The sequence below is a fragment of the Triticum aestivum genome, chromosome 7D, assembly GCF_018294505.1.
Source record: "Triticum aestivum cultivar Chinese Spring chromosome 7D, IWGSC CS RefSeq v2.1, whole genome shotgun sequence".
NCBI lineage: Eukaryota > Viridiplantae > Streptophyta > Magnoliopsida > Poales > Poaceae > Triticum > Triticum aestivum.
The window spans coordinates 20,948,039-20,974,462 of record NC_057814.1 but is presented as its reverse complement, the minus strand read 5'-3'; the positions used below and the strand labels follow the sequence as shown (position 1 = coordinate 20,974,462).

The 26,424-nt window shown below is 43.5% G+C and overlaps 1 protein-coding gene across 1 annotated transcript; it reads left to right on the top strand.

Annotated features, from left to right (window-relative positions):
• Positions 1 to 13,092: 13,092 nt before the first annotated feature.
• LOC123169971 (phosphoglucan, water dikinase, chloroplastic) lies at positions 13,093 to 24,949 on the top strand. The gene is made up of 19 exons (XM_044587820.1): positions 13,093 to 13,489; positions 14,300 to 14,903; positions 15,376 to 15,462; positions 16,015 to 16,146; positions 16,400 to 16,525; positions 16,604 to 16,782; positions 17,624 to 17,708; positions 18,195 to 18,341; positions 18,428 to 18,480; positions 19,862 to 20,064; positions 20,161 to 20,279; positions 20,916 to 20,986; positions 21,072 to 21,189; positions 22,108 to 22,194; positions 22,282 to 22,368; positions 22,449 to 22,525; positions 22,661 to 22,805; positions 22,960 to 23,092; positions 23,846 to 24,949. The coding sequence occupies exons 1-19, from the start codon at positions 13,311 to 13,313 to the stop codon at positions 24,748 to 24,750; spliced, it is 3,537 nt and encodes a 1,178-aa protein (XP_044443755.1). The 5' UTR covers positions 13,093 to 13,310; the 3' UTR covers positions 24,751 to 24,949.
• The last annotated feature ends 1,475 nt before the right edge of the window (positions 24,950 to 26,424 follow it).

Below are 26,424 nucleotides of genomic sequence, written 5' to 3'. Positions count from 1 at the left end.
GCCGAGTGTCTTGAATATATAAGTAGGCTCTTGGTGCACGATCCGCCAACCATTTTCTTGTAATTGTCCCACGCATAAGGCTCTTTCAGGGAGATCATCTTGCAACACAACATAAGTCCCATGACGCCATCATACCTTCCGTCCAGCCTTGCCACGACATTTTCTTCTTATCATCAAGTTCCCCAAAGCTTGGATTGTTAAGGAAGCCTAAAATAGTGATTCGTGTGTCCACAAACTGCACAATAGTGGTGCCAGATGGAGTGATAATCGTGCCACGGTAATGTAAATCCTACAGAAAAATGGAAAATGTGAAATATTACCCCAACAATATAGAGCATCTAATCATGTTCGGTACACTCCTAACGTTCCCCGTATATACATGATATGTAATATACAACTAATTTATAAGCTCGAAACATAGATGTTTTTCCCTAACTAGCCATACGTTTTCAAACTGAGACACGTGTTGTAAAAGCGAATACCATGACAAGCGAACGCACAAAATACAGACAGAAAACATTACAAATCCCAAACTAGGTCTTTTATTTAACAGCCACAGCTGAAATAGGTTCACAACAAGCGCATACACACGAAATAGCAGTACAGTCCAAACAAAGAGCAATGCCAAAATTATCCTGAATATGGAAACACATCTCACCCAGTCTTACAAGCCACAGCTGGAATTAATTATTGGGGATTGGAAAACATTATCACACTTAGAGGGTGCTTAGATCCAAGGGACTTATTTTAGTCTGATTAAAAATAGTCTCTTTAAGAGGCTAAAGTTCCAAGCACCCCTGACTAAAGAGGGGCTAAAACTACTCTTGAGACTAATTTTTTTTAGTCAGGGATACCCCTATTAAAATGTGGATTAGTCCTCTCTCTCCTCATTGAACTCCTCTCCTTTAACACAGGCAAGTTCTGAATTGGAAGGTTTGAAGGATAATAAATGCTCATTAACTTGATTTTAGTCTCTTTAGTATTTGGATCCAAGCAAACTCCTCTCCTTTAACACAGGCGAGTTCTGGATTGAAAGGTTTGGAGGATAATAAATGCTCATTAAGTCCTTGCTTGGATCCAAATACTAAAGAGACTAAAATCAAGTTAATGAGCATTTATTATCCTCCAAACCTTTCAATCCAGAACTCGCCTGTGTTAAAGGAGAGGAGTTCAGTGAGGAGAGAGAGGACTAATCTACATTTTAGTAGGGGTACCCCTAACTTGCTTGGATCCAAATACTAAAGAGACTAAAATCAAGTTAATGAGCATTTATTATCCTCCAAACCTTCCAATCCAGAACTCGCCTGTGTTAAAGGAGAGGAGTTCAATGAGGAGAGAGAGGACTATCCACATTTTAGTAGGGGTACCCCTGAGTAAAAAGAATTAGTCTCAAGAGTAGTTTTAGCCCCTCTTTAGTCAGGGGTGCTTGAAACTTTAGCCTCTTAAAAAGACTAGTTTTAGTCAGACTAAAATAAGTCTCTTGGATCCAAGCACCCTCTAAAACGTATCCAAGCACCCTCTTAACCAAGCACAAAAATAGTAGTAGCAATAGTAAACGCAAGCAGTAGCAGCAGCCAGCAGGACAAGTGAAGAGCAGAGCAGAACCGGGCAGTATACTCAATCAGCACCAGCAAGAACGTATACTAGCGCTGGAATCAGATCCATCATTTTCCTTGATCTTCATCAATGAACATCGTGACAAACCATCTTCCTTCCGGCCGATGACCTACATAACACCAGCATCATGTCACGTCAACATCTTAAATAAGTAAGAATGTAAGATTGAAACTTCTTTGGAATTTCTAAGCCAGATTTCAACGCAGGAACATTTTTTGAAAATAAAATAAATTTAAAATACAAATATTTATTAAAATCTCTGAACAATTATTAAAAAGAAAAATATTATTTAAATGGGAAACAGTAAAAATTAAGGAAAATAAAATAGAAACAGGAAAAAAGGAAAAAGGAAACAAAGATAAAAATGGACAAAAGAAAAAATAAACAGGAAAAAATAAAAAATAAAAATAAACAAAAAAAAAAGAACGATAGGGCCGGCCGAACAGGCGTGTGACGGGAGCGATGTCGTCGCCTAGTTGGGCCAAAGACTAAGCGTTTCTTTTTCCTTTTTTATTTTTGTGTTTTTATTCTTTTTTTAGTTAGAATTCAGTTTTCTAATTTTTGAACTTTATTATTATTTTGTAAACCTGTTTAAAAATTTGAAATATTTTCTGGCAGACCAAATAATAATCTTGTTTTCAAATATTGTCGATAATTTTGAAAAAGTTCAGGAATTTCGACATATTCCTGTTTTTGAATTTTTTTCACAAAATTAAGAAATGTTTGTGCTTCAAAAAAAGTTGATTTTTAAGCAGTGTGTGGTTTGAAATTTTTGTTAATTTTTTTCATCAATTGTTGGGTATTTGTTAACAATTTTAAAAAAATGTTCAAGTTCATAAAATTTTCATACACAATTTGAAATTCCAAAATTGTTGACAAAATTTTAAAAATGTTTAGGGCATATAAGAAAATGTGCATGTTGATTGATAATGACGGAATCACAAATAACAAATGAATTACAATGAAAAAATGTTTAGGGCATAAGAAAATGTGCATGTTGATTGACAAATGTTTAGCTCACTGGCAACACGGCCATGTTGCCATGTAGCTCTAGTAGTTGCATCCCATACTTTGCAAAATGTGTGATGGCATGCTATACCGCTCCATGTGCCAAGGCAATTCCTATCATTTTAATGGCTAGAAGAATAAAAAATCTCCACCACTACTTTCTGAGAATTGCAGATGTCTCGCTGTTGGGTGGTGGCCTAGTTGTATATTCTCTCCGATACCTTTTACAATGGCCACTGTAAAATGATGAAGTTATGTATTAATCAAACTCGCAATGCTTTCTGCTAAGAGCAAACACATTCTAGACACTTCAAAACTCTCCAACTGCGGGGCGGACCCCCGCGTCCCCGACCCACCTCGCTCCCCGACCCCTGCGTCGCCCGCATCAGGCGACACGGGGGAACCCTAGCCGCCAGCGCCCGAGGCCTCCCCTCCGCCTGCTCCCGCGCCGCCGCCGCCGGAGGATTGGCCGGCGAAGCCGCGCCGAGCCCTGGGATGGTGGCGGTGGGGCTGTCCTTCACCGTCGAGCTGCTTCTCTGAGCTCTCCCCATCCTCCGCGTCCTCGCCCACCGCCGTCCAACCCTGCGTCCCCATCGCCGGAGGCTGGCTGGCACGGCCGCGCCGGGTCTTGGCTCTCCTCCGACGTGCCTCCCCTTGTTGCGGCGTCCCCCGCCCCTCCCCCATCCCCGAGCTACAGGTCTTCTGGCGGCCCTGGTTGCCCGGCAACGGCTGCCTCCCGCAGCGCCCCGGCCGGGTGCGTGGCTGGCGCGAGCTTTCTTCACGCGCCCCCTCCACCCTGCAGATGTGGCTTCAGCCCGGCGGCCATGGACGCATCCCCACCTGTGATAGCCTGGCTTAATAAGGATGATAGACCACTCATATCAATAAGGAATTCCTTCTTTTCCAGAAGCCCATTCGGACAGAACTTCAAAGTTAAGTGTGCTCGGGTTGGAGTAATTTCAGGATGGGTGACCAACCGGGAAGTTGCTCCCAGGTGCGCACAAGTGAGGACAAAGTGCGCAAAAAAGACTAGTATTGATCCCCCCCTCGGTATTCCGCGTGCGCTACGTCCCTTCCGGCTACTCCAACTTGCCGGCTTCTCGGCAGCTCCACTCCAACCCCTGCAGGTTCTCTGTTGGCCGGCATCCACTCTGGTGCGGCTCCGGCTTGCTCTTGGAGCTGCGCCCCCTTTCCGGCTCCTTGGCTCGTCGGCACCCCTGCGGCACCGGTCCGAACAGCCTGGATCTGCGCTCCTCTCCAGATCCTGGTTCGTCCGGGTCTTCGGCCACCTCCGATTCGCCTACGCGCATCTACTTCCGCCCAGCAGCCCAACCTCGCCCCGTCTTTCCTCATGTCCCGTAGCTCTCACGTCCGGTGCCGCCAAGCTTCATCTTCTTCAAATCTTGCTCCGATGGCTTGGGATTGCTCAGATCTGGCCAGGAGAAATCCTTGCTCGACTTTCGATGCTGGCAGCGGCGACACCCGCGGGTGCCGTCACCTTCTTGGAGGCGCTGCCATGGCCGACATCTGTGCCCCTCTTCGAGCAATAGGGGAAACCTTAGGTCCGGGTTTCTGGATCGGGCGGCGACGGCATCTCGGCGTTGTTCTCCTTCGTGAAGGCGTTGTCTTGTTTGCTCGCGGTGTCCTCAATAGTGGTTTTGGAGATTGGTCGTCATGTTGGTTTGGTTTGGGTTGCTTCTCAGGACGTCGAGCTTTCGCTGTGTTTTCTCTTTTTGGGCCGAGCATCCCATGTCTTTGCTCCGGGCACCATGTTCACGCCTACTGCGTTCGTGTCATGTGTTGTATCATCATCTGTATTCGCTCTTAACTTCTTCTATCAATGAAATGATACATAAGCTTTGCGTATTTGCGAAAAAAAACGCTCCAACCACAATGAAGAACTGTAATGAGCAGAATATATGTGCATGGTCCGCTTCCGTATTGTGTTTTCTCACTAAAATGACAGAGTTTGAAATTTGAACCTAGTAAAGCAAAGAGGGAACCAATCAGATATACTCGGTAGCTCACCAATATGAATACTCTACTTCAAGATAGTTGGCCAATATGATCATTTTAGGTAACTTAGTTCCATATTTTTTTCTACCTCTAATAACATCTCAGAGAAAGAAATAGCTACAGTTGTTAATTAAGCTGCAAGAAACAACGGACGTGTTTTTTTTTTTGAACTACAGATTATTCTAAGTACAGCCGAAGACAGCCAGAAAACTAGGGAAGGATCACACACCTGCCACATAGTAATATCTTAGACCCGATCGATCTTCGTAACCACCGTGTGCGCTACTGAATATGAAACCATCACAGCAATCTCGAAAAAAGGAGACCATGGCTTGGCTGGTCTTGTTGTCGTTGAAGCTTAATCATGGAGATCCTGAACCTTCATGGAGCTTATGAATCAGAGCATGCTAGCTTGCAATCGATGACAAGTAGCTGGAGTAAAATATTGACATGACAGAACCAAATTAAGGGCAGTGCACCTGGCTTGAACGATTTGGACCTGTGGTGACCTCCTCTGAAAGCAGGATCCTCCTTGTGCGCTTCAGGATCTGAAATCACCAAAACATTGTCATGGCCTCGTGAGAGCAGGGAATGCAGGCCAGTCTTGTTATTGAAGCCATCTCAAGAGCTAGCAGTGAACCTGCAAGTCAAGTGGATGCTAGGCTTATCCTGGCTGAAGCTCAGTTATTTCGCAGCATGCTGCGTTATTTCAAAGCATTGTGCCTGCGCGGCATGCACATTCAACGTACGTACTGTGCTCTAACACTTGTATGGTGCAGGCCTCTGTGCTGGTCGACTCCACAGAGTGACACAGAGAAATGGCTTCAAGCCTGTACCAGCCCATTATGGACAAGTTTTTGCATACACCCGACGTGGTTCTCTTTCTGCTCTGTTTTTACTAAGGTACTCTCTAGAAGAAGATTTAGAGATTCTAAAGGTTTGGGAATGGCATGGATTTAAGAATTTAAGCAAGTGCACATACAGTGTGCATGCATGGGTTAGCATGGAATATTAACAGGGTTTTTAAAACACCCAATGTTAATTAATAATAAGGATACATTCAGATAAGCCTGGGCAGTGCAGTAGCTAAATCCACTAGCAGCAAACTAAACTATATGCATACAGAGATCCAAAGGAAATTAATTTGACAGAGCATCCATCAATCCAAAAGAGCAGCTATATTGCCGGAATAAATTCTTTTCCATCTCTCTGTACATAAACTCTTTTGCCGATTAATGGATCGGCAGTGCTCCATCTCTGCTCAATCGTTCCAGCTGCCTCTGCCAGGCACCTGTGGTAACAAGTATGGTGGAAATCTCCGTTCGGTATGTACTCACACTTTTCTTAGCCGGATTCAGTTAATTCTGACAAACTGAAATTCAGTGCTCATTGTCATAACGCAAACTGACAACAAACACAATGTTCACTTACTGGGAAATCATTTGTAAAAGAACCATGGAGCTGCTGCTCCACTCCTAGATGCCATTCATTTCCACCTCGAGATCCGGTGCATATGCCTTGTAGAGTTGCAGTGTTACAAAAACACTTAAGTTAATGCCAAAGACACGTTATGGGGTCGCTAGCGTCGCCCGCGGCGGCGGCCACTCTGGCCCCGCCGCCCACCGCTGCCGCTGCTTCCCTGCCGGCTGGAACCGCCTCGGGCGCGCTGCCTCCGCCGCCGGATCGGGTCTCTCACAGTCGGGAGGATCTGGAGCCTGTGTCCCTTGCCCTTTCAGTCTGGATCGGGTCTCCACGCTCCTGCCGCCGCCGGCAGCTGGCTGCGACTCTGCTACTGCCGTTGGGGCTGGTGTGCTTTTGGTGACACCCCTGGTGACTCTCTCTGCCAACCTCGCGGCTGCATCTTCAAGCAGCGACGCGCGCACCACGTCTGAAGCTTCCGCCGCCGCGCTTGCTCTCCGCAGGTCCGACCCATCTATGGGTGGCCGATGGGCCCCTCACCTGGCCGAGCCCGCCTTCGCTCCTCTGGTCGACGCCTCCACTGGCCGCGTCCGCCGCTGCCAGGTCCTGATTTGGCGACCGAGCCAGCCACTGGTGGACGCCTAGCGATGCATGTGGCGGCGACCACTCCGGCACCACTGCTTGCCACCTCACGCCCCTCCAACGGCCAGCTGCTTCACCTCCCTCCGTTGAAGCACTCAGGTCCCCTGCATCCGGTCCAAGGGGAGCTGGATCCTGCTGCCACGGCACCGACGACCTCTACTCTCAGCAAGCTGTTGGCCCCTCTGGCGCCGGTCATTCCTACTCGGATGTCGCTGCCGCTGCCACGTGACTCCGTCCAAGGGGACGGCGCGCCTCGCACACGTCCAGGTTGGGGTGATTGGCGTGGCTGCTTCGTTCGGGATGCAACGCATGGTGTTCCAGTGTGCAGCGTGCCCGCTGCTCCTAGGGATCTTGTGGATGGATGGCACCTTGTATCGGGGCGCCGCTCGTCGCCTCCAGTGCTCTGCTGTGGCTCTGCGTCCATCGCTCAGCCAGCCCCCCCGGCGTGGCTGAGAGACCGTTGCTTCCGGTGCCTCTCCAAGGGTCATCGTGCTCGTGAGTGCAGGGACCCATTCCGGTGCATGGGATGCCTCCGATTCGCCCAGGTCATTGCTCCGGTGCTGTAGATTATGCCTGAGTTGCAGAAACTTTGTGGGGAGCCCACTTCGCCTATTTCGATGGTGCTTCCTAAGGAGACGGAGTCGCTTGCAGGGACCTTGGCAATGCCGACTGCGACCTCACCGCCGTCGTTGGAGCCCAGTCAGCCGATCACCTTTGTGGACCGTGGGGGTTTGGATGCTGCTATTGTTGTCCCAGATGTGGTTGTTGGCCAGGTGGCATCTGTGGGTGCCGAGATTGATGAGGTAGGTGCTTTGGCACCTAATTCTGAGGTGTTGAAGACCATCCGATCGCCCGTCTTTGACCGTGAAAGTATGATGGCACGTATTGACGAGGTGGTCTTCGCGAAAAAGCTTTGCCGCTTGCTCGCTGGTTTGGAGGCAGCTAGCCCTGGGTCTGGCAAGGCGATTGCTGGCCTCCTAGCGGAGGAGGCTTCTACGGGCAAAATCAAGAAGATGAAGAAGGCTCTCAGGAGCATAGGCAAGAAGAGTGGCGCCATTGGTAAGGCGTCCGCGTCAGCTTAATGGATGATACTCAACCTCTTCGACCAACATCTTCGATTGGCTCGTCTCCGTGGATTGCAGTGGTGTCTGCTATATTCAACCTTGGTTTTGTTGGGGGTTTCATTGCGACGTAGGAGTGCGAGGGTTCATGGTTGTTGCGTGTTATGTGTGTTTGTTGGGTTGATCGTGGGGTCATGGAGTTTCTTTCTTAGCGAGTAGTCCGCATGTGGTTTTTATGTATCGGGTTTCGCCCGGTTTTCCGTTAATTAACCGGGTAATTCTCTTCTTCTTAATTAATCGATGAGGCAAATCTTTTGCCTCCGTTTCGGAAAAAAAACACTTGAAAGACCCCTTGCTTACTTCAGAATTTTGATTGGACAGCAAGTTCATGTTGATCCGGGATATGATTGCTGGCAACTTGAAAGGAATATAACAGGGCGAGATCTTCGTCAAAAAAATATTCTAAATGACATGAATGCACCAGTTAATTGATTAATTTAGAGGCGTTTTGTCTACAAATTAAATGACATGAATGCACCAGTTAATCGACCGGTTTTAAAGTTCACGGTTGTAAATTAAACTGGATGGTAGTTCGAGATTGGAATGTGGACTTCTCTTATTATTTGGAGGATGGTTGATTAATGTCGAGCTCATGGATGCAGAAAATAGATTAGGGATTTAGTAATTCGGTTCAGGCTTAACCGAGTTCGAATTTCTGTTCTGATTTAGTAAATAAGTTGGCGCTCATGGACACATGGAATAAATCATGGCTGGCTGGCTTACAACGTTGTCGCCGCCAGATCGAGGGTTCCACTTTGTGGCGGCCGCGCCCGGTGAGAGAAGGGGGGCTTGGCCGAGAAGGGCGGTCCATTCGCTAGGGGGCGCTTGGCCGGAGATGAAGCATTCTCCGGTGAAAAAATAGCTCGCTATGGTGCTATAGTGTTTGTCTCGCTAAATAAATTAGTGTATAATGTCTCGCTAATAGCATGCTATAACTATAGCACGCTAATAGCATATTTTAAGGGCCATGCTATTTTTTCCATTGGTTCTCCTGCCCCTAGTCCTAGCGCGGGGGCAATGTTAGTCTGCTTGCCCCTCCCTCCAGTCCAGCAAAGTCTAACATGGTCGTTTTAGAGTTTATAATCATCGGAAATGCTAATGGCGAACGTTCGTCGTTCGCTATGAAGCCCTAGATATTTTATTATAGATTAGCTTGAATATTATTTCTATCTGGCAAGTTTATTTTACAAAGTCATTTAAATGTGTCTCTTGCCCAGCGATGTGTGCGCGCGTGTGTAATGATACACACACATGTCTTCACATAAAAATCATGATCACATAAATGTATTATAGTTAGTTAAAAATATATATGAAAATAACAACTAAGAAACATTTTCTAGTATTTATTTTTTGATGATGATGATGATTCTCTCTTGAAGGTCCATATATTAATGCGATATATAATGCTTCATTCCATTGGTAGTATATTGTTTAGAGCTTCATTTCTTAATACTTCAAAATAGGTAACAAAAATCGTATCCTCGGTTCAAATCATCCCACATATGCATTACATAAAAAATATATTTAAAAAAAATCAAGTGCAACATGTATATACTCACCCTGGATATTGAAATATGTAGTGCTCCATGGTGCCATGAGTGTGAAATTAAAAATCAAATACCCAACAAAGCACTGCATGTATAAAATGTTACATTGTGTTTTGAATTGAAACAAATAGGATTGTAATGCACTGACAAGATTTATACCCATATGAGTTTGTTGGAACAACATGAACTTTGCATCCCCATATATATAAAGACTTCGTCCTTCAATGTAGGGTTTCTACATTGTTAACCATAGTTTTAAGTATATCCTTCCCCAAAGTAGGTATTAAAAGCAGGTCCAAAATAGACATATTTTTTAAAATTTTGATCCAAGACGAACAATAGGAATAGCCCAAGAATAGCCTAAGACAATAAAATTTGCGAAAATGCATACATTTAAAATCAATCATTAAGCCAAGTAAACACTCTTAGCAACACAAAATTAAAATCTTATCATATCACATTCTGAAATATGGTACTCATTGTTATCAGGCCAGCTATCAAACAATTGTGTCAACCTCACAACGTCCATATTGTCACCATGACCTGGGTCTCATGCATAGTGGTACATCAACTAAGATAGCAATAAGAAAACATTAGTAGTATGAGGCAAATGCAATATGTGATTATATTAACTTACACAAATGTTTAGATTCATGTAGTGAACTGGAATGTCTCTAAAAGCTGGATGTCGTGGCACACTACTATCCAAATAGCTATATTAAAGCAATCAACACCCATGTATTCATCATTTCTTAATATGTTCCTTATTTGTCTAAAATTTAAGAAAATAAGGAACATATTAAAAGATAATGAATACATGGATGTTAATTGCTTTAATATGGTTATTATGCGGATACTACGGTGCCACGACATCCATCTTGTTAAAGACATTCCAGTTCACTACATGGATCTAAACTTTTGTGTAAGTTACTATAATCACATATTATATTTTGTGTCATATAACTAATGTTATCTTTATTATTAGTTAGCCCTTGTCCCACTATGCACGGCGCCGAAGTTGTCATGACAATATGGAAGTTTGCTAGGTTAACATAGTTGTTTGATAGTTAGCTTGATAGCAATGAAATATCATATTTCAGAATGTGATATGGTAAGATTTTAATTCTTCGTTACTAAGAATAGTTTATTTGGCCTTAATAATTAATGTATTTCTAAATGTATGCACCGCTATAAATTTTGTTGCCTCCGAATATTATTGGGCTATTCCTAATGTTCGTCTTATATCAAAATAAAAAATGCATCAATTATGGACCGGCTTCCAATACCTACTTTGGGGAAGAATTTATTCAAAACTATGGTCAACAATGTAAACCTTGCGCTCCAAGTTGCAAAGTCTGCATTGAAGGTCTCTAGATGGGGATGCAAAGTTCCTGTGCTTCCGACAAACTCATATCAGTATGAATCTTGTCATGTTATTTATGGGAGATTAAATGTGACATCCTTAGAAAACATCTAGATGTGAATTAGACAAACTGATATACATACACGTGTCTAATTATCTAACTTCTCTTGTAACCTGTAAAATATTAAAAGCTAAGATACAATTGTATTGCTACTGGTTCATCGTGAAATCATTAGGACAAGCTTCCCATATAAGCAAATTAACATTGTGTGTCAAGTTGTAGCTAGGTCACCCACGCTACAGTTGTCAAAGCTAAGCAGAAAAAAGTTTGTGCAATTAACGGAATCTGTGGACGGGAATACTGGGACTGGCTTCCATTGTTGTGCTGGACTGTCATAAGATCTACTTCCTTCGTCTGAAAATACGTCTAGATACATTTCTTTTTATCTATTTTGATAACAAGTATTTCCGAACGGAGGAAGTACTACACATGAACATGCATAAGCTAGCTTGCTTGATGGACTTACCGATCACGTCACCTGCAAAGAAGGAAAAGACTTACCCTGCTCGTTGGGCAGTGTACAGGGCGAGAAGTTGTTGCAGGCGTGCAACACAGCAGGATGTCGACGGCGCGCGGCGGAGAGGGGGTACGGTGTTGCCGTGGCGGGCTTCGGCGGAGGAGGAGGAGCGTAGGGCGCCAGAGGACGGCGCCTGGTGGCGCGTGGGCACTGGCCGGAAGGCCATGTGCGGCGGCGCCGCAGCGTGCTCGTGTGCCGATCTGGTTAGGGATTATAGGTTAGGCTTTTTTGTAGGGTTTTAGACGTGCGCGTGCGCACCAAGGGCACCGATCGCATTCTTTTCGTCTTTATATGGGCCACGCCTGGCAACATTTTATTTGATCCTTTTCTACTGGGCCGCGTTATTTTTCTTTGTGGGTTTAGGCCTCAGCTGCTTTTTTTTTAGGATTTCACTAGTTAAAGGGTATCCTTGCAGCGCGTATTTTCCAGTACCAAGGGTGAGTATTTACACAATGCTCATTTCTACCCATGGCAACAGAGACAAATAATATTACAGATGATTGCATGTGTTCTGTAAACATGTTGACAAAGTAGAGTATCGGTTTTTCTCACCAACACCCTATGTTTTTATAGCAAACACCAAGACCCTATGTTTTTATAGCAAACACCAAGACCCTGTGTTTATTTAACAGCCACCGGGCCCCTGTGTTGGCCTTGCCTTTGGTGGACCAAAACCATTGTGGTCGATGAGGTCTCAGAGCAAGTTTAAGCTGCACCACCGTCAACAACGTGATCGCCGCCCCCAAACTATCGACCCGAGACATACACTCCTTGCCGATGGCTCGAGTTGAGATTTTGAGCATGTAAGGCTTCTCCTACGATACAATATATCGTTGAAACACAACCGTGCAATTTATTTTTATTTCCGAGCGCCTTGGTCCGACTAGTAGTTTAGGTTTTATTAGTCCTCACAGGGGTGAAATTGTGGCGGATGGTGACGCTTCATCTCTGAGTTGGTCTTTTGAGCTTCTCGATCGTCGAGTTTGTCCGTCAGGGTACAATGAGGTTAGGGTTTTCCCGCTGTATGTGGAAGACCGCGAGAGTTGGTGTCAGACGCTTCAGTTCAATTTTCAAGGGTTTAATGATGAGACTGCAACTCCGGGGCGCTGGTCCTTAGATAGGGATGCATGCATGAAGACTTTTTCTGGATGTTATCGACAAGGTTAGCCCGCCTCTGGTTCGGGACCGGCAACAGTGACGCGTCGACGACTCTATTTTGGTGGCGTCAGTGGTCGTTCGGTGGTCCAAGAACCTCAATGTAAATCTTACCATTATGTTTCGGATGCTTTTGTGCTTATGGTGAACTTTTATAATGAATTAGAGCCTGCTTTCCAAGTAATAAATTAAATAAACATTTTTTCCCTTTGGACGACCCATTGTACACACTCTTTTTGCTTCATCTGAATTAGTAACGGATTAAGAGCATAATTGATTTGCTGCCAACATTTGGGATTGCCAATATTTGGCAAGCCAACATTTGGCAAAATTAAAAGTTACCAACATTTGGCAACTTTTCGTGAGATTGGGAACGAGAATTGGCAAGCAACCAATCTCTAGCCAATATTCGGCAGTTGCCAAAATTTGACGTGTCAACTTTTGCCATCAAACCAATTAGTATGTTCTAAGATAAGACTGCCTTGTCAGCCAGGATACATGGTTTGCTGGACACGTGGCTAATGCTGCTCTTTTTTTTTGAGAGAGAGAGAGAGACAATGTGCAGCTGTGCCCCGAGAGGGGAGGGAATAGGGGATAGCGCGCGGCGACCGGGGGGCGGGCGGGCGGGCGCGAGAGATCCGTGAAACCGGGCACGGGAACCACGTCCACTCGTTCCGGGGCGCCTCCCTCCTCTCCTCCGCCTCTGTTTCTTTGGGCTCTCTCGTCGCTTCCACTCCACTCCGCCCTCCTCGCGCCGCGCCCATCCCGACGCCACCGCCCCCCTAGAAAACAAACACCGACGGAAGCGATCGCCGCCCACCACCTGTTCGGCGGATTGACACCCATGGCGTCGCTCGACCCCTCGCTCGCCACCGCCGCCGCCAGGCCGCGCCTCGCCGCTCCCCCGCCGTCCTCCGCGTCCGCGGCCGCGCTGCTGCTGCCGCGGGCCGGCGCCCTCCTCCCGGGGAGACGGAGGCTGAGCGGCAGGTTCTCGTGCCGCGCCGGATCCGCCGCCTCGGAGATGTAATGCCTCCTGCCTCTTTTTTCCCATCTCCTAATCTGTCAGTTTGCTTTGGTGAGGCTCTCGTCTCGGGTGGATTGGATGGGGGACGGAATCCTCCTCTTCTTCTTATGGATGGAAGTCCCTTGTAGTAGCTTTATAATGACGATTGCACTAGTTGGTCCATCACGCCTCATGATCGGGAAGCCCATCACCATCACCATCACTTTCCTAGCAGAACAATGATGGTCGCGCTCTGCAGCCGTAGGTCCATCTCACCATCTAATGGCCGGGCGCCCGCAGCCCTACTGAACAAGCATGCACCACGGCCAGTGGCGCCGGAAGCGTGTAGATAGAGGTGTAGCGCGGCTAATGATAGCAGAGCCACGAAAAAACCGATCTAGCGCACTTTGATCCTAAACCGGCTTCTGATGGCAGGGTTCAGTCAAACTAACCGCCGATCCAGCGGTGAATTTAATGCAGTTCCGCACAAACCGGGTCAGAAATTCAGTGTTTCATAAAGCGGCATGCAAGATATTTCCCATTATAGCATTTTAGATGCTGATTGAATCTGATGCACTGGACCCATGTTCCGTGTCATCCCCTGTCACTGTCAGGCAGGTCACTCTTAATTCATCACTCTGCTGTTTTTTTTTCTCCCTTCACAATGCTTTATATGTCTATCTGGCATATGGTACTGAGTGAGGTCGGCAAACTGAAACAGTTCATTCCACAATGTCCTCTGCACAAATGCAGCTGTGCAGTTTATTACCCATTTCCATTTTCTGGATAATTTAATGACCGCAGCTTATATGTTTTGCTGCTTACTGCAGAACAAAGGAGAAAAGCAGAGCAGATCCTTCAAAGTCGGGTTCGGTGCTGCTCCAGGTTTGTTTAGAGCACCAGGTTAAGTATGGTGAGCATGTTGGTATCATAGGTTCGGCAAAGGAGCTTGGGGCATGGAAGCAACACGTCGAACTGGATTGGACACAGGATGGCTGGGTCTGCCAGCTGGAGCTCCCCAGCGAAGCACTTGTGGAGTTCAAGTTTGTGATAGTTTCGAAAGGAGGAAATGACAAGACATGGGAGGGTGGTGACAACCGTGCCATTCAGCTGCCAAAAGGTGGTACACTTGATATAGCGTGCAACTGGGATAAGACAGAAGAGCCTTTAGGTCCTTCGGGAACACCAAAGGTTGATAGAGCACCCAAACATGTTGTTCCACAAACGGCTGGAGATGTTTCAGCTGCCAGTTCAGCGCCGGGGACTGACTCGAGCTCATTTGGTGGGCAATGGCAAGGCAGCGAAGCTGTTTTCATGAGGTCAAATGAGCATGGGAATAAGTCGAGTGACAGGATGTGGGATACAGCCGGGCTTGGTGGAATGGCACTGAAATTGGTTGAGGGTGATAAATCGTCTAAGAACTGGTGGCAGAAGGTAAGTTGGCTTGATTTGTTTTTGACCCTGTCAAAAAGGTCTAGTATTCCATATTCTGTTATTCTAAAAGTAAAAGCTCAACACTGAAATTCGAATATCAACAGATGGAAGTGTATAGTACTTTCAGGACCTCACCTGAGCGGATGCAGCAATGTTGTATAGTTGATAGTTATCTGTTTCCCTTTTGGTAGTGGCTGTCATAACTGAAAGTATCTTTTGTGAACTTGTTAAAGAAAAACTGGTTTATGCCTCTAAGCACCTCCCATAAGCACCTTGCACTGTACAAGGCCCAAGGCTCCCACGTTGGTCACTTGCTTCTGTTTAAATATTTAACCTTCCTTTTATGAAACAAACAGAAAGATAACAATCAGGGGGCGGCACAGTCCGCACCCTGTGACTTGATGTCTTTTTAGAAAGATTACATTCAATGTAATGCTAATAGCTTCTTTTAATAAGTGTTTTTTTCTTGCAGTTAGATCTTGTTCGCCGGCTTGTGTCAGAACCTGTTGATGACCAAAGTAGATTGGAGGCTCTTATATGCTCTGCTATTTATTTGAAGGTTTCTCCAACTGCACTTTACTATGCTATTTGTCATTATAATTCTTGGAAAACTAATTTTCCCTTGTAAAAACATTCACCAGAAAACATACGATCTGCTATTTATTTAAATCTTTCTTGAATTGCAGTTTAATATGCTATTTGTCAGCATTTTCCTGGAAAACTAATTTTGTTTTGTAAATTGTTAATCTGAAAACAGAGACTGATAAAAAGTACTCCCTCTATTCCCTTATACAAGGCCACTATCAAAAATACATTTTGCATCAATACAAGGCCACCAACAGTAGTCGAGGCAAAAATTAATGATGTTTCCTCGTACTAGCAACTTTTTTATACTTATATACATGTAGTCATAATGGCACTCAGCCACTTCCTTCCCATTCATTCGTTGCATGCTTGTGGTGTATTAATGATCCCGGTTAACGAAAAGAAAAGTTAACTTGCAAAGGAGTCATAAATTTTATCTTGGTACCTGTAATATGAGTTTGTGGCCTTGTATAAGGGAATGGAGGGAGTATATTAATATATTTTTAATTGGTTCCCTCTATTGCAGTGGATTTATACAGGTCAGATATCTTGTTCCGAAGATGGCGGTCATTACCGACCCAACAAACATGCTGAGATATCGAGGCAAATTTTCCGTGAACTTGAAAAGATGTACTACACAAAAGGCATATCACCTGAGGTTTGCTCTTTCCATCACAACTGCTAGATAACCATCAGCATCTATTCTAAGTATTTGACTATCTGTAATTTTGATCACTGTGCCTTTAGCTAAGATGAACTAGTCTGACTTTGCTACTGTCACTTCGTTACTGTTATATAATTCTTTCGCTAACAATGTAATGTTTAAGGTTAATTAAATTTAAATGTGCAACCTAATACTTACTAAATATCAATTATTTATCACTTTCATATTTCCATGTACATTCGTGCAGGATGTGCTTGTGATTCGCAAGATTCATCCTTGTTTACCTTCCTTTAAGTCAGAGTTTACTGCCACTGTCCCTCTAACACGAATTCGTGATATTGCTCATCGCAATGACATCCCACATGAGCTCAAGGTGATGATCTCTTCCGAGAGTATAGAGTAACTTTCGATCCGATTATTTGCAACTCACTCCATCTTCTACTGTCAACAGCAAGAAATCAAGCATACCATACAAAACAAGCTTCACCGAAGTGCTGGCCCTGAGGATCTTGTTGCTACAGAAGCCATGCTTACTAGGATTACAAAGAACCCTGGAGAATACAATGGAGCTTTTGTCGAACAATTCCAAATATTTTATAGCGAACTAAAAGACTTCTTTAATGCCGGCAGGTTGTCTAACTCTTTATTTCCCATATTTTCTACTTCCAGAATATCTATTTGCTAAACTAAACTAATGGAACTTTGACTCTTTCTGAACTTTTTGATCCTACTGAAAGATATTGACATCAGTTCGGAATTTCTAATTCCTGACCTATTGCGTTTTGAAGTATTGATACAGAAATACAATTTTGATAGTGATAAAGAATTGAGGACAGAAGATTGCACCAAAATCAATAAACAAAAAATTAGTGGCAGAAAACTTCTTTTTTATAATATGGTACGTAGAAGACTTGTATGTCCTTAGGCACCTTATGGAACTGTTCTCATAAAGAGTAAAAAGGAGCTGCCCAGAAACAAGAGAATAGAAGATTGACTGCAGTTATTCTGGTAGTAAGCATTTCATATATTTACCATGATACTAACAAAGTTATAAACAATAATTCAACATGAAGCACAGGGGCATAAATTGGAGCTAGTGAAAGATATAATTATAATTTAAACTATATACTGTCCCTACCTGCTTTGATGTGCAAGTAAGAATCTAGAATACTAAATGTTAGTACTCCCTCTGTAATAGTGATCTAAATGCTCTTATATTTCTTTACGGAGGGAGTACTTGACTAATGTATATTAGATGTGTACTGCTAGAGTGCTAGTTTTCACGCAACCTTGAAGCTAAAAGAGACAATTCGATGAACAACTATAAAAACAGCCCCTTCACTGAGCATCAAATGTTTTCTGTAGCAATGAACACTTATCTGATGGTCATCAAATGGTTTTGTATAGGAATGATAAAAATAAAATTCATTTTAATGCATGATATGTAACATGGTATTTGGCAATTCTGCAGCCTGTTTGAACAACTGGAATCCATCAAGGAATCTTTGAATGATTCTGGCTTAGAAGCACTGTCATCATTTGTCAAAACCAAACAGGTAAATTTTACTAAAAACAGTGATTTTTCGTTCTTTCATATTTCAGCGTGTTATACAAGCTAATACTGGTACTTCACAGCTTTCAATAATTCAGGCACATTTCTGTGCTTTCTTTTTAAATTCAAACATTTCTGCCCTCTGATCATCTAATATAAACAAGCAAACAATGTTTAGAAATGTGAATTATGTTACCAAGTTCTGCATGACGTCATTCTATATGTTTGCAGTTGTATAGGCAGCATCTAACTCCAGCTTGTTTCAGTGGCGTTCACGATGCACTGCAGTCTTGTGAATCTGAATACCTTCATAAGATATGATGTTTACATCTACGTACTCAGTAATAGACTGCTTACTAGCTTATTGTGTGTCATGACAGTCCACTTTCTACCATTTCAGTTGTAGAATTGTAGAATAGACCCATTGCTTCAGTTATCATGCACCATTCGTATATTGTCTAATGGAAGTTCTTTTATCGAGTATTTTCAGAGTTTGGACCAAGTGGATGCTGCGAACATTCAAGTTGTGATGAAGACCTTGCAGTCATTGTCTTCATTGAGATCAGTTCTAATGAAGGGCCTTGAAAGTGGCCTTAGAAATGATGCGACTGATGCCGGTATAGCAATGCGACAAAAGGTTATTTGATCAAAACACAACACAGAAAGTTTGTTCAAATTTGTTGCATACATTTTCAATTATATTTACTTATTGAAATTCTGCAGTGGCGCCTTTGTGAGATTGGTCTTGAGGATTATTCTTTTGTTTTGTTAAGCAGGTAATGAATTCATTAACTTAAACCAAATTTTGCGCTTTCCTACAAATCATATGATGTTTTTTCAATGCAACGTTATTAATTTGGTCTTCTTCAGTTATAGAGTAATTTGCAGAACTGTAGAATAAAGGGCTATTTGTATCATTGAGCTACAAGTCACAGAACAATTTTGCAGCACTGTAGAATAAAGGGCTATTTGTATCATCAAGCTGCAAGTTGTATCGTGTATCATAACTCGCAACTGTTCTGACCATCCTGACAACCATCGCCCACACGCCACCCTTTCAAGCGTTGTCTTCAATTGCTACACCTAGCCACGTCCTCAGGCCCCTCCTACCCCATGCACCAATGTAGTCCTGGGCCAGGGGCACACCAAATTTAAGAACCAAGCCCACCTACTCTTCTTCCTAGGAAACCATTCGGTTCATTCCCACCTCTCATACCCTACCCACGCAAATGAAAGGTACACCCTGAGCTAACACCTACCCCATGAGGGAGGATGTCTTACTGGCATTCCTGGAGAGAGAATGCAAGGTTCTGGAATTGCTGATCCTGTAGTACAGAATGCTAGCGATTCTGCCATTGCCATCGTGCATTCCATCTCGAGGTTGCGCTGTATTTCCACGAGGGAGGAGAATAGGAGATGTTGTGGGCTTGTTTCTGGGTGTAACATATCATCACCTGCTTATTGAACCAGAGCAGATGACAGTACATGGTAGCCTGTCAGGCACCTGTCCAGCTTAGCTAGACATGCACAATACTTCAAGGGCACGCTGGAAATCGAGTTGGCTTATGTAAGTTAGTTTAGAATATGCTTAATCTGGTTAGCTATTATATCTCTTGAGCTAGATATGGTCGTTAGCAGCACCAACTTAAAGACATTGTCATCAGCTGATTGCTTGGTAAGAAATAATCAAATTCCCTTTTGGTGAACCAAAGTTAACAGAGTCCACTGTTACGGCCAGGAACAAGTTCTGCCGTTTCTGGGGCAGCGACACCTTGCGTACACCATGTTGTTGTCCGATGTGATCAAAGCCTGAGATCCTCATTCTTCCCTGCTGTTGACCCCCTTCCACTAAAGCTATAACACTCACTGTATAGAGATGAAATAACCCAACGCTTCTGATTCATTTTAGTATAAGGTATGCTGGTAGGTAATCAACATATTGTCTTGTACTTTGTTTAGCTCACTTATGTTAATAGATAAATAACACTGTCACTTACTGGAACGGTACCAGCTGCTGCTAATTTATTTTGCAAGTTGTTTGAGTTTATTTGCCTGGCTATGTTAATATTGTCAGAATAAAGGATCTACCGTTATAAACTTAGATTCTTCTTCAGGAGATACATTGAGTTTATTTGCTTTGCTCTTGTGCCATAACAGATATATCAATGGTCTTGAAGGTTCAGGTGGATCAGCTTCACTTGCACAATGTGTGGCTGGAAATACAAGTGTATGGGACGATACCCTTGATGCCCTTATTATTGGCGTCAATCAAGTTAGCTTTTCAGGTTGGAAGCCAGAGGAATGCATTGCTATAGGGAATGAGCTTCTTTCTTGGAAGGAAGGTCTATGTGAAAGTGAAGGTGCCCTTTTCTTCTTTAACATCTATCGTGAATGTCTCACCCTTTGTATGTTCCTGTTATAGTTAGGAGTGCCCTGAAAGCATGTCATGATTATAGGCAGTGAAGACGGCAAGTATATTTGGGCACTAAGACTTAAAGCTACACTTGATAGAGCAAGGAGATTAACGGAAGAGTATTCTGAAGCACTTCTTTCTGTATTCCCTGAAAATGTCAAGGTGAGAGTTTTTCCCAGTGAATGTGTCCTCTGCCTACCGCTTGATGGATCAGAACTGCATGGTTTGTCCTATACTGGTTTGTCAGACCACCTGATTAGAATGTTAGTCATGGACTAATGGGTAATTCAAGTTAGAGAAATTTTGAACTCCTGGAGTATTTGGTTTCTGGAACCACCCCATCATGAGATTACTATCTCTTGATTTTGGCTTGATGATCCCATTCCCCATTTTACTACTAACTTTATGCTTGTGGGAGATAAGCTGGAGCCATTCCTTAAACTAAACAAATGCACAAGGAAATGGTTGGCCAAACCAAACACCCTAACCTTTATATACATTATGTAGGGAAAACAATTGCTACCCAAAATATTGGCCATCTTGGTTGTGCCATCGTTGTCCCTAATTTTTGCCTCCTGTTTCCGCTTTTGTTCTATTTTTGCCGTTGACATTACTATTTGTTAGCGTGACCGCTACTTCCTTGCCAGTCTTTTCCAAAAAGAATGCCGCTTCAGGAAGTTGCATCCATGACACACTCCAACTAACTGAGCTTGTAAATTTTGGTGCTTCACCAATAGAAAAGTGGACTCTGTTATCACAAATAGCACCTTAACATTTTGTAACTGTCTGCTTCTGTAGGTCCTTGGGAATGCCCTTGGAATACCAGAGAACAGTGTGAGAACTTACACTGAGGCTGAAATTCGTGCTGGGTAATCCTTTTTTTTCTCTTCCAAATCACAGTAGTTTATTGTTGCATATAATCCTGGCAATCCTAACTTCTTATGTACTTTCTAGTGTTATTTTTCAGGTCTCCAAACTTTGCACTGTACTTTTGAAAGCTGTTCGAGTAGTAATTGGATCGTCCGGCTGGGATGTTCTTGTTCCTGGAGTAGCCCATGGAGCCCTGATACAGGTATCTTCTGGAACTATGCAGGAAAGCAGAAAGATTCTTGCGATAAGCTTCCGTATGTTTTGCTGCCATGTTGGCATGATGTTACATAGGAAAATATTACTGTTTTGAGGGGGAAAGAACCTGAACACTTATTTTGCAATGCAGCAGGTTGTTAATCCTATTGCTACTTACATACTATGATCCATGCCATTTGAAGATATCATTTGTGCTATGGGCCAGCTTGATGTGAATACTGTAGCCTGCTGCAATTTAAAGCCCTCCAGCGGGGAGCCACCTGCTCTAGGCTAGTGCGCTCCCAATCAGCTTCAGATGAGTTGCATGCATAAGCCACTTTGTCCTGTGCTGTGTAGATTGCCCACAAGTTGTTCAACATCACGCCTAGAACAGAAATATAACCAGTGTCAGTTGGGTGAACATTTCATAGTTTTCAGAAGGGTGAGCTTGTGCGAGCAAATTAAATCCCAGTCAGTCCCTTCAACCATAGTCGCATTTTGCAAAGAAAAAAATATTTTTCATTGGCATACATAATACATTTGTTTGGTTTCAAAAAAAAATTGTGTAAATTCTCGTAGACTTTATGCCTAATTTAATTAGGTTTGGGCCTGGGCCATGCGAGGCATATTTGTGTGAGCACAGGCTACATGATATTTTGACATTACATCAGGTCAGATACTTGAATTCTGTATGGCCTCATGTCAAATTGATATCTAGTCTGGCCTAGAGATAACCAAATGGATATGAAAATTAATTAGTAGTAACCAGCCAAATTAAACTTTGGTTTTGAATCTGACCGAACCAGTTTCTACTTGTTAAAAGCACCGAGTATTACTCCTTAACAAATTTTGGAACCCTTGCTATCCTTTCTGGCTGTATTACAGTCAAAACTCAGGCTTCTATTGCAATGGTTTGTTTATTTAGGTAGAAAGAATCATTCCTGGATCATTGCCTTCATCCATCAAAGGACCTGTGGTTCTACTTGTAAATAAGGCTGATGGAGATGAAGAGGTAATTTTGGAACATCAAAATTCTTGATTTACCGATCCTGTCTCCCCAAATCACTTATATAGCCAGGGTTTTTTCTTTATTTGACAGGTTAAAGCTGCTGGCGATAATATAGTGGGTGTTATTCTTCTACAAGAGTTACCTCACCTATCACATCTTGGTGTTAGAGCTCGTCAAGTTAGTCTTGCCAAACCTGTTTTCTTATACTTATACTGGCAACAGTTCCTGAAATATTGCAACTGCTGGCATGTTTACAGGAGCAAGTTGTATTTGTAACTTGTGAAGATGATGAGAAAATTGCAGATATGAGGTTGCTTGAGGGAAAACATGTCAGGTTATGCTCTATTTTCGTATGCATGGTTTTTTATGTTTTCCGTCAAGAATTTGGTTGAAGGTGGCATCAGTATAGAGGTCCAGGTTTTTTGTGTGTCTGTGGGAACTAGACAAAATTCGCTTTGATTTATTACAGGTTGGGAGCATCATCCAGTGATGTTGAGTTGTCAGTTTCAGATGGAAATGTCAGCGACATATCTTCAGAGCCAGCCATTATACAGAAACCATCAAATTCGTTCTCTTCACCACTGGCTACAGACGAGTTGTCGAACGTGTCTGAGGTATGTTATTTTTCTTCATTGTTAATACACATGTAACAGACATACCTGTCTCCTGTTCATTACATGTTACACTAGATGTTCCTAGGATCCTGCATATTTTTTCTGTTACCCCTACTTATTCATTTTCTCTGTTCTCCATGGGACAACATTTCAGCCCAAAAGCTATACTTCAGGCGAAAATGGTAGTTCCAGTGTTCTGGAGCTTGCAGAAGCATCAGTTGAATCATCTGGTGCTAAAGCTAAAGCTTGTGGAACTCTTTCTGTGCTGGCCTCACTGTCAAATAAAGGTATATTTTTGCAGTAACATTCATTAAAGTTATTTCTATATTTGTTTTCCAACATTCTTGTGAATGGAAACTAACAAGTGTTGCAAGATCAAACTGCTAAGAGGTTTAGGAAGTTTACCATATAATTTTTAAAAGCCAGGCATTTTGAATAGTGAGATGCTCTTTAAATTTTCTCAGTGTCAAGTAAAGATTCAGACATTCAGTCAAGTTGCTTGGATAGCTGGGTATAATACATTTCTGCTCAAAAGCAGGGCATTTTGAATAGAGTGAGATGCTCTTCAACTTTCTTACTGTCAACTGTTAAGTAAACATTCACTTTTGAATGGCTGGGTATAGTACACTTCTGATTAAAAACTGGGAAGCCGAAAGTGCTTAACATAAAATAGTATATAAATCTAATTCCACATTTTCATATGAAAACAAAGTACACCCTGGTCTTTTGCTGCAAGTGCCATTGTTCTTCGGTATAATTTTGGTAGAATCTCAATACACCGATGGTAGATCATCTAATCCTGTACCTATCAAATATATAACTCATTTTATGTATACATAGTCAGTATGTAGTGCTATCCATCAATCCATGGTAGTGAGCTTATTTTATTTATTTATGATGGAGGTTCTGCTAATGGTAACGATATGGTTAAGATTGTCGCCTAAAATATCATAACTCATGTAATAGAAACATTTTCTCCTAATTATTTTGTGCAAATAATTTGTGATCTTATTTTTTTTTTCTATTTTGTCATTGGTTAGTTTACAACGATCAAGGAATTCCAGCAGCATTCAAAGTTCCTTCTGGGGCTGTGCTTCCATTTGGATCAATGGAGGATGCCCTCAAGAAAAGTGGATCACTGGAATCGTTTACAAGCCTTCTAGACAAGATTGAGACAGCTGAAATCGAAAATGGTGAACTCGACACCCTATCATCCGAGCTACAAGCAATAGTCTCGCTACTTTCACCAACCGAAGAAGCCATCAAATCCCTGAAAATAATCTTCCCCGAGGACGGACGGCTGATCGTCAGGTCCAGCGCCAATGTGGAAGACCTGGCCGGGATGTCAGCTGCAGGGCTCTATGAGTCCATCCCCAATGTCAGCCTCTCAGACCCAACCAACTTCGGGTCCGCAGTAGCGCGGGTCTGGGCCTCCCTGTACACTCGGAGGGCCATCCTCAGCCGCCGGGTGGCTGGCGTGCCCCAGGGGGACGCCAAGATGGCCGTCCTGGTGCAGGAGATGCTGGAGCCGGAGCTCTCTTTCGTGCTCCACACCGTCAGCCCCTCAGATCACGACACCAGGGTCGTCGAGGCCGAGGTAGCTCCGGGGCTGGGCGAGACCCTCGCCGCGGGCACCCGCGGCACCCCGTGGCGTCTCTCCTGCGACAAGTTTGACACCGACGTCGCCACCCTGGCCTTCGCCAACTTCAGCGAGGAGATGCGGGTGCTCAGCTCGGGCCCCACCGACGGTGAGGTGGTGAAGCTCACCGTCGACTACAGCACGAAGCCGCTGTCCGTTGATCGGACCTTCAGGCAGAAGTTCGGGCAGCGGCTCGCCGCCGTGGGGCAGTACCTGGAGCAGAGGTTCGGGAGCGCCCAGGACGTGGAGGGCTGCATGGTCGGGGAGGACATCTACATAGTGCAGAGCAGGCCACAGCCGCTGTAGAGTCATCATCAGTAAGAATTAAGATGAGCGAAGTTTTGTTAGGTGAATAAAAATTTGCCGAAAATCCTATGGGTTTTGTAATACGCGTGGGGTAAAATAAATCGGGTATGAGTCCCCCCGCCGGCGAAATTAACTGATCTGAATAATGGTTCGAATTGTATTTAACTTCTTGGGATGTGAACAATGATTTTGTTGGAAAGTACGCAGTGTGAGTTCCTACTTGTGTCCAGGAAGAGAGCAGAAAAGGGCGTCAAAGCTCTGGAATGGTGTGCCTGGGTGCAGATTGCAGACTTTTGATTTTTGAAGTTCGAAATTTATTTGAAATGCCTTGAATTTTGGTCTAATAGTTCGCCTGTTATTAAAAAAAATGTTTGTTTTCTTTGTAGAGTTTGCAGGTTTGTACTCCATCGACGATACTATACCTATGTACATGCTCCAAAAGCAACATACTTGATTATACAATCCTACCCTACCTATTTTTTTGTTTTTGTTTTGTAGCCTCCTCCCTCCTAATGGCAACTCTTAACCGATCCCCTATAAATAAAGGAGAGTACGGCCGAGTAAACCCTTAGTGGAGCAAACCCATGGCAACTCGACTCAGCTGATCGAACGCGGGGGATGGAGATCGCGGTGTCGTGGCCACGGTCGTGTGGCGAGTCGTGCGCAGGAGGGCTTTTTTAGTGCGCGGGAAGTAAGTGGAGGAGCTCATGCGCGAGCCCTACCTGGCAGCGAGAGAAGGGGAGAGGGGCTGCGAGGCGAGGCGCGCCGCGTTGGGATGCTGCTTCAAGTGGGCTGGGCCCTAGTCTAGGTTCAGTTAGGATTTCTTTTTTTTCCTATTCTTTTTATTTTTTTTATTTCCTTTATGTTTTCTGTTTTCTCTCTAATTTCATTTCTGATTTTAATTACCATTTTATTTCCAAACAAACTTGTTCTACAGTCATTTAGGAATATTTACATAAGTTTAGACACTTATTCAGGGCCCTTTGGTAATCTATTTTCTGATCATATTTTCATATATCCTTGTTTGACATTTTCCCATTTGATTTATTTCCACTTACAAGTTGGGCTTCCTTTGTGATTTGAATTTCCTGAATTTACCCCTCGCGCCCATTTCAAATATTTGTTTTGAATATATTAATTTTTCAAATTCTTTTAGCATTTTAATCACTTCCTTAACTTACCCCTTTAGAGTTCTTTTTAACTTTCGAAAGTTTGAATTGGGGTTTTGACTATTGGTGTGGGCTTTATGGTACTATTTCCAACCTAAGACCAGCACACAAGCTCACACTTAACATGTGGCTCAACTCTTGGGGTTTCCGAATGATCCCTAATGGTTATTTGGGGTTTCTAATAATACCCAAGGTTATTATTTGAGCCACACTTTTAGTCAATTCAAACAACTAATATCCTAATTCTAGCTTTAAGAAAATTTTAATTCCCTTTTTGGAAAACTTCTGATATTACAATGTTATTTGTAGAAACGGACGAAAGCTTGGCCAACATTTTGGGTGATTCATTTAGGCAAGCAAGTGCTCTTCATATTCTTCGTCTCACTAACATGCCAACTTCTATGGAGTCCATGTTACCCAAATTTTCAGCACCTTTCCATCCATGATACTTATGTTCAGGGACCAACGGTGAAGTTTTTATGGGCTGTTTGGTTTGCGACTAACT

What these genes read in the sequence shown, in the direction of transcription:
- LOC123169971 (XM_044587820.1), top strand. Translation starts at nt 13,311, where the DNA reads ATGGCGTCGCTCGACCCCTCGCTCGCCACCGCCGCCGCCAGGCCGCGC. An exon ending in CTAAGAACTGGTGGCAGAAG is followed by an intron (nt 14,904 to 15,375) that starts GTAAGTTGGCTT and finishes TTTTTCTTGCAG; the next exon opens with TTAGATCTTGTTCGCCGGCT. An exon ending in ACATCCCACATGAGCTCAAG is followed by an intron (nt 16,526 to 16,603) that starts GTGATGATCTCT and finishes TACTGTCAACAG; the next exon opens with CAAGAAATCAAGCATACCAT.